Here is a 15577-nt window from a genome sequence, read left to right on the forward strand (position 1 = left end):
CTCACTAGAAGACTTTTAAAATCGCATCACACACATAATGACGGATTTCACTATTTTTTTGTGTCTCAGTTTTAACTAGAAGGCACTCGGACAGCGCAAACCTCCAGCCAATACTGAACAACTTGCTGTTACACCCAAAGACATCGTTCCAATCACTTAAATATTAAGTTAAATTGATTTCTTGACACTGCTAACATACCCTAAGGAGTTAGAAGTAAGTCTCAATCTCCTTTAGTTTCAGAGTTATGGCTACAAAACGATAATTTGATTTTTGAGGAATCAATGCATCAATCAATTCATGCTCTCCAAATAAATTAAAGGTAATATTGGAAAAATCCTCCATGTTTCTAACCTCGGCTAGCCAAGTGTTCGTCTGCAGTAACAAAGGAGTAACGTCTTTTTAGTACAAGGTGTTGCTAGTTAATTTGACAAAATCGACTGGACTTGTTTGCGGTGTGATACGATTATATGTGAAACAGCAGACTTTTACTAAGAAATAACAGACCCCAGAGGGCACTCACTGACCAATCAGAGTTGAGTATTCCACAAAGCAGTGTAATAAATACTTTTAAGATTCAGGTTCTTGCTTATTGGCACAACATCAGTACTCGGGCTGAGTATATGCCAGTCTGAGGATTGGAACTTGTTAACTTAAGTTAATTGTCAAGCACAGAGTGTTATATAGGGCACAGCTGGGATTGAGGCAGCCTTGTGTGGTTCAGTATGGTGTTAAACCACTTCTAAGACTCAGATTCTTACTGGAGGGCGCAATAGGAGCACTCAGGTCCTAATATACGACAACCAGGGATTTGAACTCGTGACCTTGAAATAACCGTACAGTACAGAGCCTTATCTGTGGCAGTACCTTGCACAGGAGTCTTGGGTGGCTAAGTTGTGGACCGAAGTATGGTGTTAATAGGTTTGGGGTTTTATTCCCACCGGGACCACACACATTCAGTTTGCTCTCTCTGCTCTCTGAATGTCTTGGGATGAAAGCGTCCTCTTAAAGACGTGGATGAAGTGATAATGGAGCGGTCAGGTGGTCAGCTATGAAACATCTCTGGTCTGCAGGGGTGAGAATGTATTTATAGTGGGTCATATAGTCTGCATAGACATCAGTAACCTGGTATCCACTGCTGAGCCAAACAGAGACCAGCCAGGTCTTATTGTTCATGTGAGTGTAGAAATCCCCCATCATGCACTTCAGATATGGGTCAAACAGTATTTGCATAATTGTCAGTGTCTGTTTTATACTGTTTGGGATAATTTTAGGACAATTTCATTAGTGACAGGCAAGTTATCAGTCGAAAAGTAGCCTAACTTGACTTTCTGATTGTCTAACTTTTCTGGCACATTTATGAATACTATTGGAACTTGATTTAGCACACTTAGCCTGTAATCAGCTGGTTGCTAGATCATTAAAAGAGAACACAGCTTGAATTTTCCAAAATTGTCAGAGCAATAGTGCAGCAGTACCTCTCTGCTTCATACAGTGTATAGAGTAAACAGTAAGAGTTCGGTGATGGCTGCCTCTGCAGACTTTGCACATTACAACACTTTCTCTTTATCTGCTCATGATTTATTTCATGCATCTTATTCTCTTCAAATCCACCTCATGGTACACTACACCAATCTTCCTCTATAGCTGACACCTTTCGTTACACCATGCTACCTGAAACAACATAGAGACTAGATGTTGAACATACATCTGCAGACTGACATGTATCTCTGTCACTGAACTATAAAGTATGTATAGTCTGTTCTTTATCACGCTGGATGTTTTGCACTGGCCTTTTGTTGTATGTAGGTTGCTGATATGTCTCTGCATCAGTACCACTAGGACAAGTTCCTGTGTATTTATTTGTGTTTGGGGAATAAAGTGACACTGACTCAGATGTATGGCTGCACTGTACGTACAGGGGAAGAGTCGTCACCCCCCTCTGTGAGTGGGAGTCAGGTAGGAGGCCGGGCAAGTAAGGTTGTTGGCTTGCTCTGGGCCTGGGGGAGGTTTGGATAGCTGTTGGAGTACTAAACCATGTTCTCCTTTCAGATCAAACCCCAGCGCCGCCCGGCTTCAAACGCGCCGCCCTTTCTCAGAACACGCCGCGCATGTGGCAGGAGGGAGGGAGGGAGGGAGGGATGGAGGGAGGGCGGGAAGGAGGAGTGAGGTGCAACGGGAATACCAGCACCTCAAGTTACCACTTAGTTAAATAACCCCAGAACGCACGCACCCACACATACGCTGATAAACCCACACAGGAATTCATATCACACACACACACACACACAAAGATACACACATACACACACATACACACACACACACAGGGCCTGCACCACACGGCCAGCTCGCACGCTATTAATACCGGCCCCCAGGATGCAGGTTGAGCCTCGTATTTTGCATTTCAAATGTGTCTTTTATTCCATCGTCCAAATAGTGACGCTTTAAAGACGTTTGGCGCGGAATTAAACACACAGAGCTTGCAGGTGGTCTTCTAAATTACACACACACACACACACACATCCATATATACGTACGCACACGCACGCATAAACATATTCATTTACGTATACACAACCGCACACGCACACACACGTAGCGCTCGCAGGTGGTCCAAGGCTGTTCGGTTCCTTTTCTTTCCTTCCATAACTAGCATCAGGTTCTGGTTGAGGTTTCAAGTTCAGGCCAAGCCCCCCACCCCCCACCCCCCTACCCCCCTACCCCCCTCTCTGCCATGTGTTTTGACAGACCTGATAGTATACCGTCTATATCATCCCTCCCCCGTTAAAGGGCCCCTCAGATACATTGGTTCCATCTTGAAGCGGTTCTTAGCGTGAAGCTCCAGACAGATGTTTGTATCTTTTTGATGGTCGTCATAATCAATGTGAGAGGACATGCTGAGAGAGGGAAACGGATACGCCAGCGTGAGAGGAAAAGCCATTATGATAGAGTATGATATAGATAGATTTATGATGGATTTATTCGGTGAAGAAGTTGCACTTTCTCCTGTGTGACCTTTATACAGTAGTGATTTTTTTCCTGCACTATTGCGTTGAGAGGAACTGTTGGGAAAATTCTACTTTTGTTCTCTTTTCAGATCCTGATCATGTTTTTGAAAGACTTGAGTTTTGTGTTACAATATCCCCATGCAGTTCTATCTGGCATAGAGGGAATTAGGATAGAGGCATGATGTGGGACCCATTAATAGACTGTTGAAGACCAGTCCGCACACAGCAAGGCTCCCCTCAGTTCTTTTAATAAACCAGAGAAGTGACGTTTCGAGCACAGTGGCTCTTCATCAGACTTAAAAGATGATGGGTGACCCATGCCATGGCTACCGCTGCACAGAAAGCTAAAATGAATGTAATGTTATTACAGGGGCATTAAGTAATTTATGGCTTTTATTATCCTCTATCAGTGACCAGGGAATTCCAACAACATCAACAAGATCTCTGGCACAGCCTGTAATGGATTGAGTAAGCTAGCTAATTAGAGCAGAGATCCAATACAGAAATGTCTAGTGAAGAGGTAATATATCACAAATAATATCACAATAATACTGCTTTGTCATTTGCTTTCTTGGCTTTCAGACCTTGCTCACTTTCGCTTACTCATAGCACCGTTCTCCATCGCTGAGACGTTGAAAATGTGAACTGTGGGCCGAGTAGAAAGTGAGTTTTTGAAAGCCAGAAGTCTCAGTGACGTGCAAATTTTGTTGGGTCGTTGTGCTATGGGGAAAAAAAAATCTTAATGCACATTTAAGGTTGGAGCTCAATCACTCATGCAGCTCAGTCTATTGGTGTGTATGTGTAGAACATTAACCTGCCTCAAATTGTATTTGCATATGATTGATGTTTGGTTTAACCTAAATGGAGGGCCAGATGGGTGGGGCAGTCAGGGCATCATCCAGACAATTTAGTCATGTCAGGTAGATGTCAAGAGAAAGAAGGTGAAAATTAATATTTCTTCCAGCCTGTGTGAAGAAGGCTTTGCAAATTCATCTTTGCGTTTGTTTTAACATACTTGGAGTGCCAGATGGGTGGAGTTTACTGCATCAGGACTATTCAGATCAGTTTATCACTCATGATCATACCTTCAGTGGTTGTCCATTCACTAACGAAGCTTCTTATTATCTCTCTCTCTCTCTCTCTCTCTCACCAGATGACTCCAGTTCGGGGAGAGATGGAGCAGGAACGACCCACGGAGATTCTGAACACGCCCCAGAGCTTGCTGGGAAACTGGGTAACGACTCCTAATTTCTTTGATCTCATTACTAACCTTATCCTATTATCCTGCGAAAACGAGAAAGAAGCCTAGATATTGTGTACAGTTTTAAAAAGAACAGTAGCAGATCGGACAACAAACGCCTCGCACATTCTCTGTCAGTGTGCACACACACATACCACCCCATCACCCTACACACACACACACACACACACACACCACACACACATCAGGGTGGTTGTTTGCTTAGATAATTGGCTCTGACAGAGTGGAGAGCGGTCTATTTGTGTGAGGTGTGATTTGGAGGGACACATTCCTTCCTTCCCTCCCTCCCAAGTCTCCCTGGACCCCCTGTCATGTAACCTAACCCCACTTTCTTTGCTCGCTGTTATCACTCTCCCGCTCTCTCTCTCTCTCTTTGATACACACTCACACATATACAGTACGTCAATACACTCATTCTCTCTCGCTTCACTCTCTCTTTGTTCTTTCACACACAAATTCTTTCCCTGTTCCTCTTTATCTGTCTGTCTCTCACACACAAACCTACACTCTGTCATTCCTTTTCTGGCTATGCTTGCCTCACACACACACACACACACACACACACATGCACACACATCCTTGTGCCTCTATTCTTATGAAGACCTTCGGTAATACTTTACAATGGCCTTATTCCAGCGTATTAACCTATGGAAAAGTATAAGTACACAATATTACTGTGTAGGTCCTTCCCTAATGTATAATGTCCTTACAACGGTGTAACAACACTGTTTTAATGAATCCATGTTAATACACTGGAAAAAGGCCATTGTAAAGTAAAGTGTTACTGGACCTTTCATTGACTACATTCATTCCTTAATCCATAATGATAAACGTGATCCTGAACCTCTACCTCTCTAACCTTAAACCTCACCTTTATCCTAACCTAGATCGAATCGTAATTCTAATTTTGACCCTAAACCCAAATCCTAATCCTAAACTAACTTTACCTTTAACCCATACCCTCCTCTATATATAATCCTAATTCTAAATTTGACCCTTACCCCCTTAAACTAACTTTAACCGTAAACTTTACCCTAACCTGAACTTAATTCTACTCTAATCTTAACCCTAAAACCAAGTCCTAATCCTTAACTAACTTCAACTTTACCCCTCAGCCTAACCTGAACTTAATTCTACTCTAATCTTAACCCTAAAACCAAGTCCTAATCCTTAACTAACTTCAACTTTACCCCTCAGCCTAACCTAAACTTAATTCTAGTCTAATCTTAACCCTAAAACCAAGTCCTAATCTTTAACTAACTTCAACTTTACCCCTCAGCCTAACCTAAACTTAATTCTACTCTAATTTTAACCCTAAACTTGTCCTAACGCTAAAGTAGCCCCTTAAAGAAGTGAGGATCGGCCCAAATTACCTCACCTTGAAAAAATGTCCTCACTGAGGGTCTAAAACTCAAACTGGATCTCACAAGGATAGAAGAACAAGAAAACAAGTCTCTCTCTCTCTCTCCCTCTCTCTCTCTCTCTCTCTCTCTCTCTCTCTCTCTCTCTCTCTCCCTCTCTCTCTCTCTCTCTCTCTCTCTCTCTCTGCCTGTGATCAAAGGCGGTCAGTCGGAGGGTCAGCAGTATTTTTACACTGTGAAGTGTGGCGTTGAAGTGGCCCCTCCGAGACCCAGAACAAGCCTGCCCTCTCGCCCTCTCTGGCTCTCACCTTCTCTCCTCTTCCCGCTCTCTTTCACCGCTTTCTCACCTCTCTCTCTCTCGTTTTTTTTTTTTTTTTTTTTGTCAGCCTGCACTCTCTCCTCCTCCTCTCTCTGTTTTTATTTCTCTCACCGGCTTCATGTGCGCTCTCTTTCTTTCTTTTTTGTTCCCTTTTTCTTCTTTCACCGTTACGACTCCCTCTCTTCCTCCCTGGTCTCACTTTCCGTCTGTGCCGTCACTCCAGTTTTATTTATACGTCTCTCTCTAGCGGCCGACCTGCTGTATGTACCAACCTAAACATGCACTTCCCTCCCTCTCTCTTTCCATCACTATTACTCATTCTCCTCTTTATCCAATTCATTTCATTTCATTTCGGTTTGGTTTGGTTCAGTTCAATTTAAATCAGCTCGGCTCAGTTCCATTCATTTCAGTTTAACGGCACTTTGCTCTCTCTGTTCCCGTCTCTTTTCCCCACGCTCCCTTTTATTCAGTTCAGTCCAATTCAGTTTGGCTTGGCTCAGTTCAGATCAGTTTGAATCAGTTCAGTTTAGTTCCATTCATTTCGGTTCAATTGCAGTCTTTCTACTCTCCTTTTTCCCAGTCTCCCCTTTGTCCATTCAGTTCAGTTAAATTTGGCTAAAAAACACTAAGACTGTCCAGCTACTGAGAAGTCCTTCTGGTAGGCGGTCAAGCCGGTGTCTGAGGCACTCTGATTTTTAAGGTAGAAATTCTTTATTACAACATGGACGATGGACCGAGTCTTTGTCAGGGTACAAAAGTAACAACATGGACAGCTGTCCTATTTAAAATGAATTAAGTGGCGAGGATAGATGCAGAAAAAAAGAACCTTGCGTATTAAAAGATAATGCAAAGATCAAAGTCACTATTCAACACCAGTATAAGCAAAAAAGTGATTCTACAATAAGATACAAAAAGGAAGTTCAATGTGTGGTTCGGTTCAGTTCAGTTGCACTTTGCTCTTGCTCTCTCCCTCTCGCTGTTTTTTTTGTAACCAGTCTTTATCTAATTCAAATAATTTCAGTTGAATTCACTCCAATCCCCTGCAATCCCTTTCAGGTCATCATCAAATTAAATCAATGCCAAAGCATCAAAATAAAAGATCACTATCTAAACTTCTCTCTCTCTCCTTCTCTCTCACTCTATTTTCCTCCCTCTCTCTCAGCTCTATTGACTTTGTCTGGTCACAGTTCAGCTGTAGTCCAGTAGCCTTTTTTCAGACCCGGGGCCCAGCAGCGAGACTTAAAAGCCTTTCGGGTCTGTTTGTTTTGTCATCCTGCCCAGCTTCGGGTCGGTCGGCAGGGAGTTATATTCCGCTGAGTAATGCTGCCATAGACGAAATACCTCCGGATCTGAGCGCGCAAAGCCGTCACATAACTCTCCCCCTGTTTGTTTACCCGGAGCTAGAATAATAACTGTGTCCGAAGAAAGAGGCGGAACTGTAGTAGTTTCGGCGTGATTTATCGCCCCGCTTGATGGCTATCTGCTGCGGCGAGAACATGGGGGCTGTAAAATCAAGCGCTCCTGTGAACGATTTTCTCTCCTCCCTCCCCACCGACCGGGATCTGTTTTGTCTCTTTGATCTGTTTTCACTGCTTGCTGATTGTTATGCTTTGTAAGGAGGGATATGTGTGTGTGAATGGATGTATGGGGGTTAGGTTAAATAATTGTGTGGCCACTTTGTGCTTTGCAAGGAGGGATGTGCAGGATATGAATGGATGCATGGGGCTAGGTTAGGTTAAATAACTGTCTAGCCATTTTATTTATTTGTATAGAGGAATATGGATCTATGAATGGCTGCAGGGGGTTAGGTCACATAATTGTTTGGCTTTTTTTTTTCGATTCTATGGAGGGATATGTGTGTTTGAATAGATGTATGGGGTTAAGTTAAACAATTGTTTGGCCATTTTATGCTTTGTAAGGAAGGATCTGTGTATGAATGGATGTACGGGGAAATGTTAAGTTACTGTCTGGCTTTTTATGAATTGTTTGGAGGGATATGAATCTATGAATGAATGTTTAAGGAGATAAATAGTTGTCTGGCTATTTTATGGTTTGTACGGAGGAATCTCTGTGTATAAATGGATGTGTGTGTTGATGCCGAATGTGTGGCGTGTTTTTTAAGAGCAGGGAATGCTTACAAACCTGGAGGGAGAGGTGCTTGATCAGTGGAAAATTAGAAACCTGGTGTGTGTGCATGTGTGTGTGTGTGTGTGTATGTTCGTGTGTTTGCATCTGGGGGGGGGGGGGGGGGGGGAGGAAGTGACTCAAAAATATTTCTCAAACAAAACAATTAGGTTTATTACAGCAAATTACATTGTATATACCAAAAGGCACGCTGCCATATGTTGTTACAGCACAACATGGGATTCCTGGCACGGCCTCAGGTGATGATCTCAGCCTGTCCGCCGCTCTTCACACTGCAAAACAATCTCCAAAATGTCCATCTCCATCTTGAAATAAGTAAACAAAGTTCTGCCGGTGGAGTGAGTCCGCTTGATCCCAAAGCAGTTTCACCTGTTTCAGGAATTTTCAGGAATCAAGTGTTAGTATCTCATAACAAGGAAAAGTTAAGGCAGATCTCCTCAGTATTATCAAGAAAATTAGACTCAAGAAGACTTTTCAAGACTTTCAAGAAAATTATTGAAACGTTATTTTTGCATTGGCATACATGATTTGCATTGGAAGTAGGGCTGGACGATATGGTTGAAATCAATATCATGATAATCATAAGGATTTTTCTCGATATCAATATATATCGCGATATGGTTCATGTATGCAAAATCACGTTAAATAATCAAATTAATGTTCATCTCATTGAACCGAATGGTAATGTTAGGTGTGATGTCAAACAAAACTTTTTCAAACATTTTCAAATAATATTCCTACCATACCTCATTTTATGAGAGTTTTTAAGTAAAATTTGCTTGTCATCATCAATTCAGACAGCAGAAATGTATGTCACGATATTAAAATATCTTCATATCATCACGATATGATTCCACTGAAAGACGATAATATTGAATTATCGTCCAGCACTAATTGGAAGTGAAATAATCTCACCCAATTGGCAGATGTTTCGCTTGTTTTAAGAAAAACAAGATTTTAAGATTCAATACTAGATAAAAATGACTTGTTAAGGTGGATATTTTTTGCTGTGCATCTATAGTAGTCATGTAGTCCAGAGCTGTGTGGACTGTAGAACTGCTACATCCATCTAAAAGGTTTACGTCATTAAAATATCATTGACCAAGCTAATAATTCCAAACAGTAAGTTTGCGTTTTGACTAATATTACTTAAAAGAGAAGATGAAATAAGATAAGATGAACTTTATTGTTCTCCAAAAGATGATTGGGTCATTGCAGCAACAAAGCATGGAGGTGTATGATAGGTTGGTTACAGGATATGAACAAAAGGATGCCAATAAAAATACAATAGTTTAAAACGAACAAAAAAAATAAAATAATAGGAACAAAAGTTACTCTCCTGGAAGGTAAAACTAAAACAGTGGAGGCTTGAAACATTTCTAAACCCTCCCTCAGTGTCACAACCTTTTCAGATAACATGGCTGTGATCGCTCCTCACGTCTAATAAAAGTGCCACATAAGAATCTCTGATGAATTCTACAATCTTTTCATTTCATTCTGGTCTGAAGAACAGAACACTGCTTGTAAATATAAAACCGTTCTGTAAACCATTTATCTCTCCTAATAACTTCTTTCATTCTTTTTTTTCCCCCCGACCTTCCACTTCCACCCTTCCTTTCTTCCCATCTGCCGTGCGGCTGTGTTTCACCCAGCTGGTTAAGAGTGTGTGTGTGTGTGTGTGTGTGTGTGTGTGTGTACATGTGAACTTCTCACAAATGATTTATCTCTTTACTTTACATTTACATGTTAGGCTTTTAGCTGACATTCTTATCCAGAGTGATTTATAATGAATGCAACAGTAGAATAAACTTAATTTCTTCTTCATTTCTTCATTTCTTCATTTCAACTAAACACTTTTCTACAAGCAAACAATAGTAACGAGAGCAAGAATCAGGGCCTTCGTGTCCCAGTTTCTTTCCAATATCAATAACTTTTTCTCTTCTTTTCCCCCCTCTCTTCTTTTCACCCTCTCTCCACTCGCAGTCCGCCCACGGTTCACCCAGCCGGCGAAGATGAGGAAGCGCGTCATCGCTCGGCCGGTGGGCAGCTCGGTGCGGCTGAAGTGCACGGCGAGCGGGAACCCTCGCCCCGACATCGTCTGGCTGAAGGACAGCCGCCCGCTAGTCGGGGAGGAGGGAGGAGCAGGAGGAGGAGGAGGAGGAGGGGAGAGAGTTGGAGCAGGAGGAGGAGGAGGAGGAGGAGGAGGAGGGGAAGGGAGGAAGAAGAAGTGGACTCTGAGTCTGAAGAACCTGACGCCGGAGCACAGCGGGAAGTACACCTGCCACGTCTCCAACAGAGCGGGAGAGATCAACGCCACCTACAAAGTGGAAGTCATACGTGAGTTGCACTCTAATTAATTTGTATCTATTTATAGTTAGGGATGGGATGATCAATATATCGCAATGCAAAAAAGTGACAATGCGTATCGTGAGGTAGAAAAATGAATTGCGATATTATTGTTATTATTATATTGCTGTAGTAAACACAAATGAGATGCTTGACCATCACAATTTCACAAGCTCTCCATCCAAATTATATTATTTGCACTTTGTAATGACATTTTTTAATTGTTATTTACATTCTAGCAAGCCAATAATAGAAAGATCTGTGGCTCAGAAATAAACATAATTCTGCTCAGTCATACTGTCATTGAGCTTTTATTTATTACATCGTATCGTGGTTTTATCAAATCGTAAACCCCGTATCACGTATCGAATCGTATCGTGAGATAAGCATATCATCCCATCCCTATTGGCTGCCCTAGGATCCCCTAGGCTGGTGTGTGTAAGCGGCAGGGTTGCATTGTGGGTAGCAGGATGGCCGAGCAGAATCCCTACCAGCTGCAGGGTTTGCTGTTCTGTAGCTGAGCCTGACCTCTGACCTTTGACCTCTCTGGAGGAAGGCAAGCCAACAGAAGATCAATAAATTATCACATTATTTTTACATATTAAACGTCTCATTCCAATGGAAGGCCTGTGTGAGTCGTTGGATTACTTTTGAGTTGAGATGTAACATCCTAAAAATCTCTGTGTAAAAATGTGGATGTATGTGGAAATTTGATGTTGCAATTTTCATTTAGTCCTTCCAGGTATTGTATTGAGTAAATAAATATGCTTTGGAAGTTGCAAATTAGAGGTACAGAGCCCACATTCACCAAGGCACTAGCTAATGAGTCGTGCGAAGAGTAGAGGTTTTAAAAAGCTGCATGGTCTTCTTCCACTTCAGCGGCATTTATTGATCACCTCTGGTCTCGTCAATAAACGTCAGTGAAGCGAGGGAAGAATGTGGAGCTATTTGAGTTTGGAAGATGAGCTCGTTGCGGTTTAGGTCTAAAAAAGGTTTAGTTTTACTGTTGAGAGCAGAATGTGTGCTGCGATGAGTTGTGAGTGTGTTTTGATGTATTAGGTTGCATTAGAAAGCAACAAAAGCTGTTTTGAGATTGGTTGATTTAATATTGAGCTGGCTGGTGTTGAGTTGGTGTGTGTGTGTGTGTGTGTGTGTGTTGAACTGTGTGCTGCTGAGTGTGATAGTTGTGCTGAGCGCCTCAGACTGGCTCCTCTCTCTTTACTCGGCACATCTGTTGTACATTAAACTACAGCTGTAGCCTTTCCTCAAAGACACATGTTTCCACGTGCACACACACACACACACACACACACACACACACACACACACACGGAAAGGAAGTAAATCAAACCGCTGCTCGCTCATGTCAAATGTGACATTTTCTCTATCGGTAGAGATTCACTCAGCTGTCAGTCATTTCCAGCTGTTAGAAAGAAGACTAGAAAAAAAGAGGAATGGAGTCCGAGAAAGAACAGCAGTACAACTCTGTCTAGTGGAACCGAAGAAGTCTGTTAAACTCACTGAAAAATGATTTATTGCTTTCCATTTTCCTCTGTTTACCCCACACCTAAAATAGGTAAACAAGGCACCTACTCTTACATACCATAATTTGTCTGATAGTCATGCATGGCTTTGCATTTGCTTGACTGGTAGTGTGAGCGTCTATCAGTTTGAGCCTAGGAGGAGAATCATCTTGAGAAGAAACACATTAAATTCATATTATCCTGCATGTTAGCCAACCCACTTGAGTGTTTTCTGACCACCTAAATGAAAAATTGAACTCCAGAGATTCCAATAGCCGGGTTGTGTGTTCACTCTGCATGTCATTTTAGGTAGCAATGTTTAACAGATGATTTTGGGACGTGCTGGTTCTGGCTCTTGTTGCTCGGCGACTATTGAAAACACGTTTAAAGTCGAAATTTTCAAACTTATAGCACGCTGCGCTCTGAGTGCTGAAAACATGCTAAGCACCGTCTGTAACACTCAGCAGTGCCACAGTCTTTTCCATTGAAATCAACACAGAAGAAGAAGCCAGCAGTGCCAGATGGAGGAAACGTAGCACTGCTCTTGCCCACAGAGATGCTAAAGTACTCTTAGAGAGTCTTAAACCTTCATCCAAAACCCAGCCAGCAGCTTCACCACTAAAATCTCCCCAAAAGCTCAGGGAAAACCGTGGAAGCTGCGGTCCTCGCCGACTACATGAATGCCCCCTATAACATAACACAGACTGAGGAGGCTTGTTCACTTCTCATGTTCTTACGGCTTCAGAAACAAGACCGAGATGAAAGGGTTGAAACAGCTGATTGTCAAAAAGGTTAAAAAACGGATTCGTATTTTTCTCTGTGCGAGTTAGACTTGCGTGAGATTGCGATGAAAGGTACTAAAAAAAAGACGCTATTGAATTTCTCAGGCAGGTGTGTTTATTCTGCTGTATAAACTGAAAAAGAAAAGGCTGACTTTAGAGATACGGGCTCTGATTGTGTTTCTTCAGCAGAGAGGGAGGATGTGGCGCTGAATACGGCCGATACTGTGCGAATAATGCTTTCAAACCATATTGCATTCTCTCAGTGCTTCTGCTTCCTTCTTGCATTCAGTTCAAATAAATTGAAAAGTGATTTTCTACAGAGGGCAGAATGAGAATATACTTATAGAGCACACACTGTCTCCTCGCTGTGCTTATGCTTTCTTTTTGGAATTGGAGCTTATAGTTGCTGACCGCAGAATTTAGTTACAAGACTTTGGTATAGCTGTTGTCATCGATTTTTGCAGCGGATATAATGAGAAAATGCTTTCTGTGCACATAACTTACTGTAATGTGAAGCCAGGTCAAGATTTGTTATTGCGCTGACTACCAAGCAGTCTGTTGCAAAATATTGGTAAGAGGATTATTCATATTACACAAACTGACTCAGATGAAAATTCAATCTGACAGGTTTACAAAATACAACAAACAGGTTTATAAAGAAGTTTTGAAAATGCAAACCATTTCTTCTGTTTCACACACTGAATTGAAAGTGGACTTAATTAAATATACTGTCTCTTTTTCTGTCTGTGTGTCTGTCTCTCTCTCTCTCTCTCTTTCTGTCTTCCTCTTCTCCGCATCTGCAGAGCGTACCAACTCCAAACCCATTCTGACTGGCACCCACCCAGTCAATACCACGGTGGATTATGGGGGAACCACGTCCTTCCAGTGCAAAGTCCGCAGTGACGTCAAGCCGGTCATCCAGTGGCTTAAAAGGGTCGAGACGGGTGACGAGAACAAATACAACTCCACCATCGAGGTACGCACATGCACATAAACACATGAGTCTTCATCATTATCATTTTCACAATTTATCTGACAAAACTTTCGCAGTTTCCTTGAAATAAAATTTTTCCTGTCGTGATCTGATTGAAGGTCGGGGACCACCGGTTCGTGGTCCTGCCCACGGGGGAGGTGTGGTCGCGTCCCGACGGGTCGTACCTCAACAAGCTGCTGATAACCAGAGCCAAGGAGGAGGACGCCGGCATGTACATCTGTCTGGGAGCCAATACTATGGGCTACAGCTTCAGGAGCGCCTATCTCACCGTGCTGCCAGGTGGGAGAATGAAAGGAGACAGAGAGACAGAACAGAGAAGTTTTTTCTATTTCTCTCTGGGCACCAGAACTATAAAAGGGAAACAGAGATATAAACATACATAGAGAGAGAAAGACAGAGAGGCAGTGTATATGATTACTTTTATATATCTCTCTGGGTACCAATACTATGGTGTGCATATGGCTATTCGAGATATATGGCTATTCTGTGGGTGTGAATAGAGGCTTTGCAGTTACGTAACTGATCTCCTAACAACCAAAGCTGCTGCCATCATTGAGGTCCAGTGGACTTTTGGCTGATTTTCTCTTACTTTTGATTGTTTTTTCCTCTAATTTCTTTCAATTTCTCATCTCTTTCCCACCCCCCAGACCTGAAGCCCCACATCAACCCTGTTCCCACGGCGACAGCCCCCAGCCTCCCCTGGCCCGTCATCATCGGCATCCCAGCGGGCGTGGCCTTCATCTTAGGCACCGCCCTCCTCTGGTTCTGCCAATCAAAACGCACCTGCTCCACCTCCTCTTCCTCCTCCGCTCTGCCCGCCTCCCAGCGTCCGCCGGCGGCCAATCGCGACCGAGCCTGCCCGCCGCTTCCTCCTCAACCGACCGGCGGCGATAAAGATTGTCTTTCTTACGAGGACTACGTCGCCCACCAGCAGCAGCTGCTCCTGGCTCAGGGTGGCGCGGGATTGGCTCCCAAGGTCTACCCGAAGATCTACACGGACATACACACGCACACGCACTCGCACGTGGACGGGAAAGTGCACCAGCACCAGCACATTCACTACCAGTGTTAGCATCAAGGCTAGCTGTACGGTGTTTTCACATTCAATATCTCTCTGAAAAACTTTCTGCTACATATCAGCATGTTACTGTGCACAGACTCAGTCGCAATAGTCCACGCTGCTTGTTGACATACGGAGCATGGAGCATGGGAAGCCACATGCAAAAGCCCATGTGGAGTTACTGTATTGACATCGACTCATTCAGGATCCAAACAATGAAGAATGTAAAGAAAGAGAAGACACAAGTGCATCACCAAGAACATTATTTTCAGCCAATCTGTTGAAATCCATCAGAAAAAAAAAATCCCCAAAGATGTTTTATTCAAGCCTTTTTGGGATTTTTTTTTTATTATGTGCGATCTCTTGCGTAGATCCGTAAATCTCACCCCATTTCCCTTGAAGCCTTGTGTTTGAAGCGCCAGCGAACCCGACGTCTTCAAAGTAACCTGACAGCTTTGGCTCCCATGTAACCCCCGAGCATGCTCAGTGAGATTTATCTCCGTCTGCTGTTTTAAGTACCTTGGACACAACTACAACCTCCTCAGCAGTAAAACAAATACGGCACACTTACCTTACAAGGATCCGAATATATTCATGTATATAATGGGATATGATTATGGCATTAACGTTTAGCAGGCTACTTCATCCAGAGCGACCTATAAAGAACAATATAGCGTGTATGTACTGTAATAGCTTATATTCAGAGTATATCTCAGGCGTCAGCCCAACTGAGCCACATGAACCACACATCAAGACTGTATCCACACCATTGGCAAA

The 15577-nt window shown here is 42.8% G+C and overlaps 1 protein-coding gene across 1 annotated transcript in view; it reads left to right on the forward strand.

The window, feature by feature from the left end:
• The window catches only part of fgfrl1a (fibroblast growth factor receptor like 1a), a 73422-nt gene extending 58472 nt beyond the window's left edge, over positions 1–14950 (forward strand). The window contains exons 4-8 of the mRNA XM_078289187.1: positions 4163–4243; positions 10079–10432; positions 13550–13722; positions 13839–14019; positions 14388–14950. Of these exons, the coding sequence (XP_078145313.1) occupies positions 4163–4243; positions 10079–10432; positions 13550–13722; positions 13839–14019; positions 14388–14812 (1214 nt within the window). The 3' untranslated portion in view covers positions 14813–14950. The remainder of the gene's footprint in view (positions 1–4162; positions 4244–10078; positions 10433–13549; positions 13723–13838; positions 14020–14387) is intronic.
• The last annotated feature ends 627 nt before the right edge of the window (positions 14951–15577 follow it).

This window comes from Centroberyx gerrardi, chromosome 16 (genome assembly GCF_048128805.1).
Source record: "Centroberyx gerrardi isolate f3 chromosome 16, fCenGer3.hap1.cur.20231027, whole genome shotgun sequence".
Lineage (NCBI taxonomy): Eukaryota > Metazoa > Chordata > Actinopteri > Beryciformes > Berycidae > Centroberyx > Centroberyx gerrardi.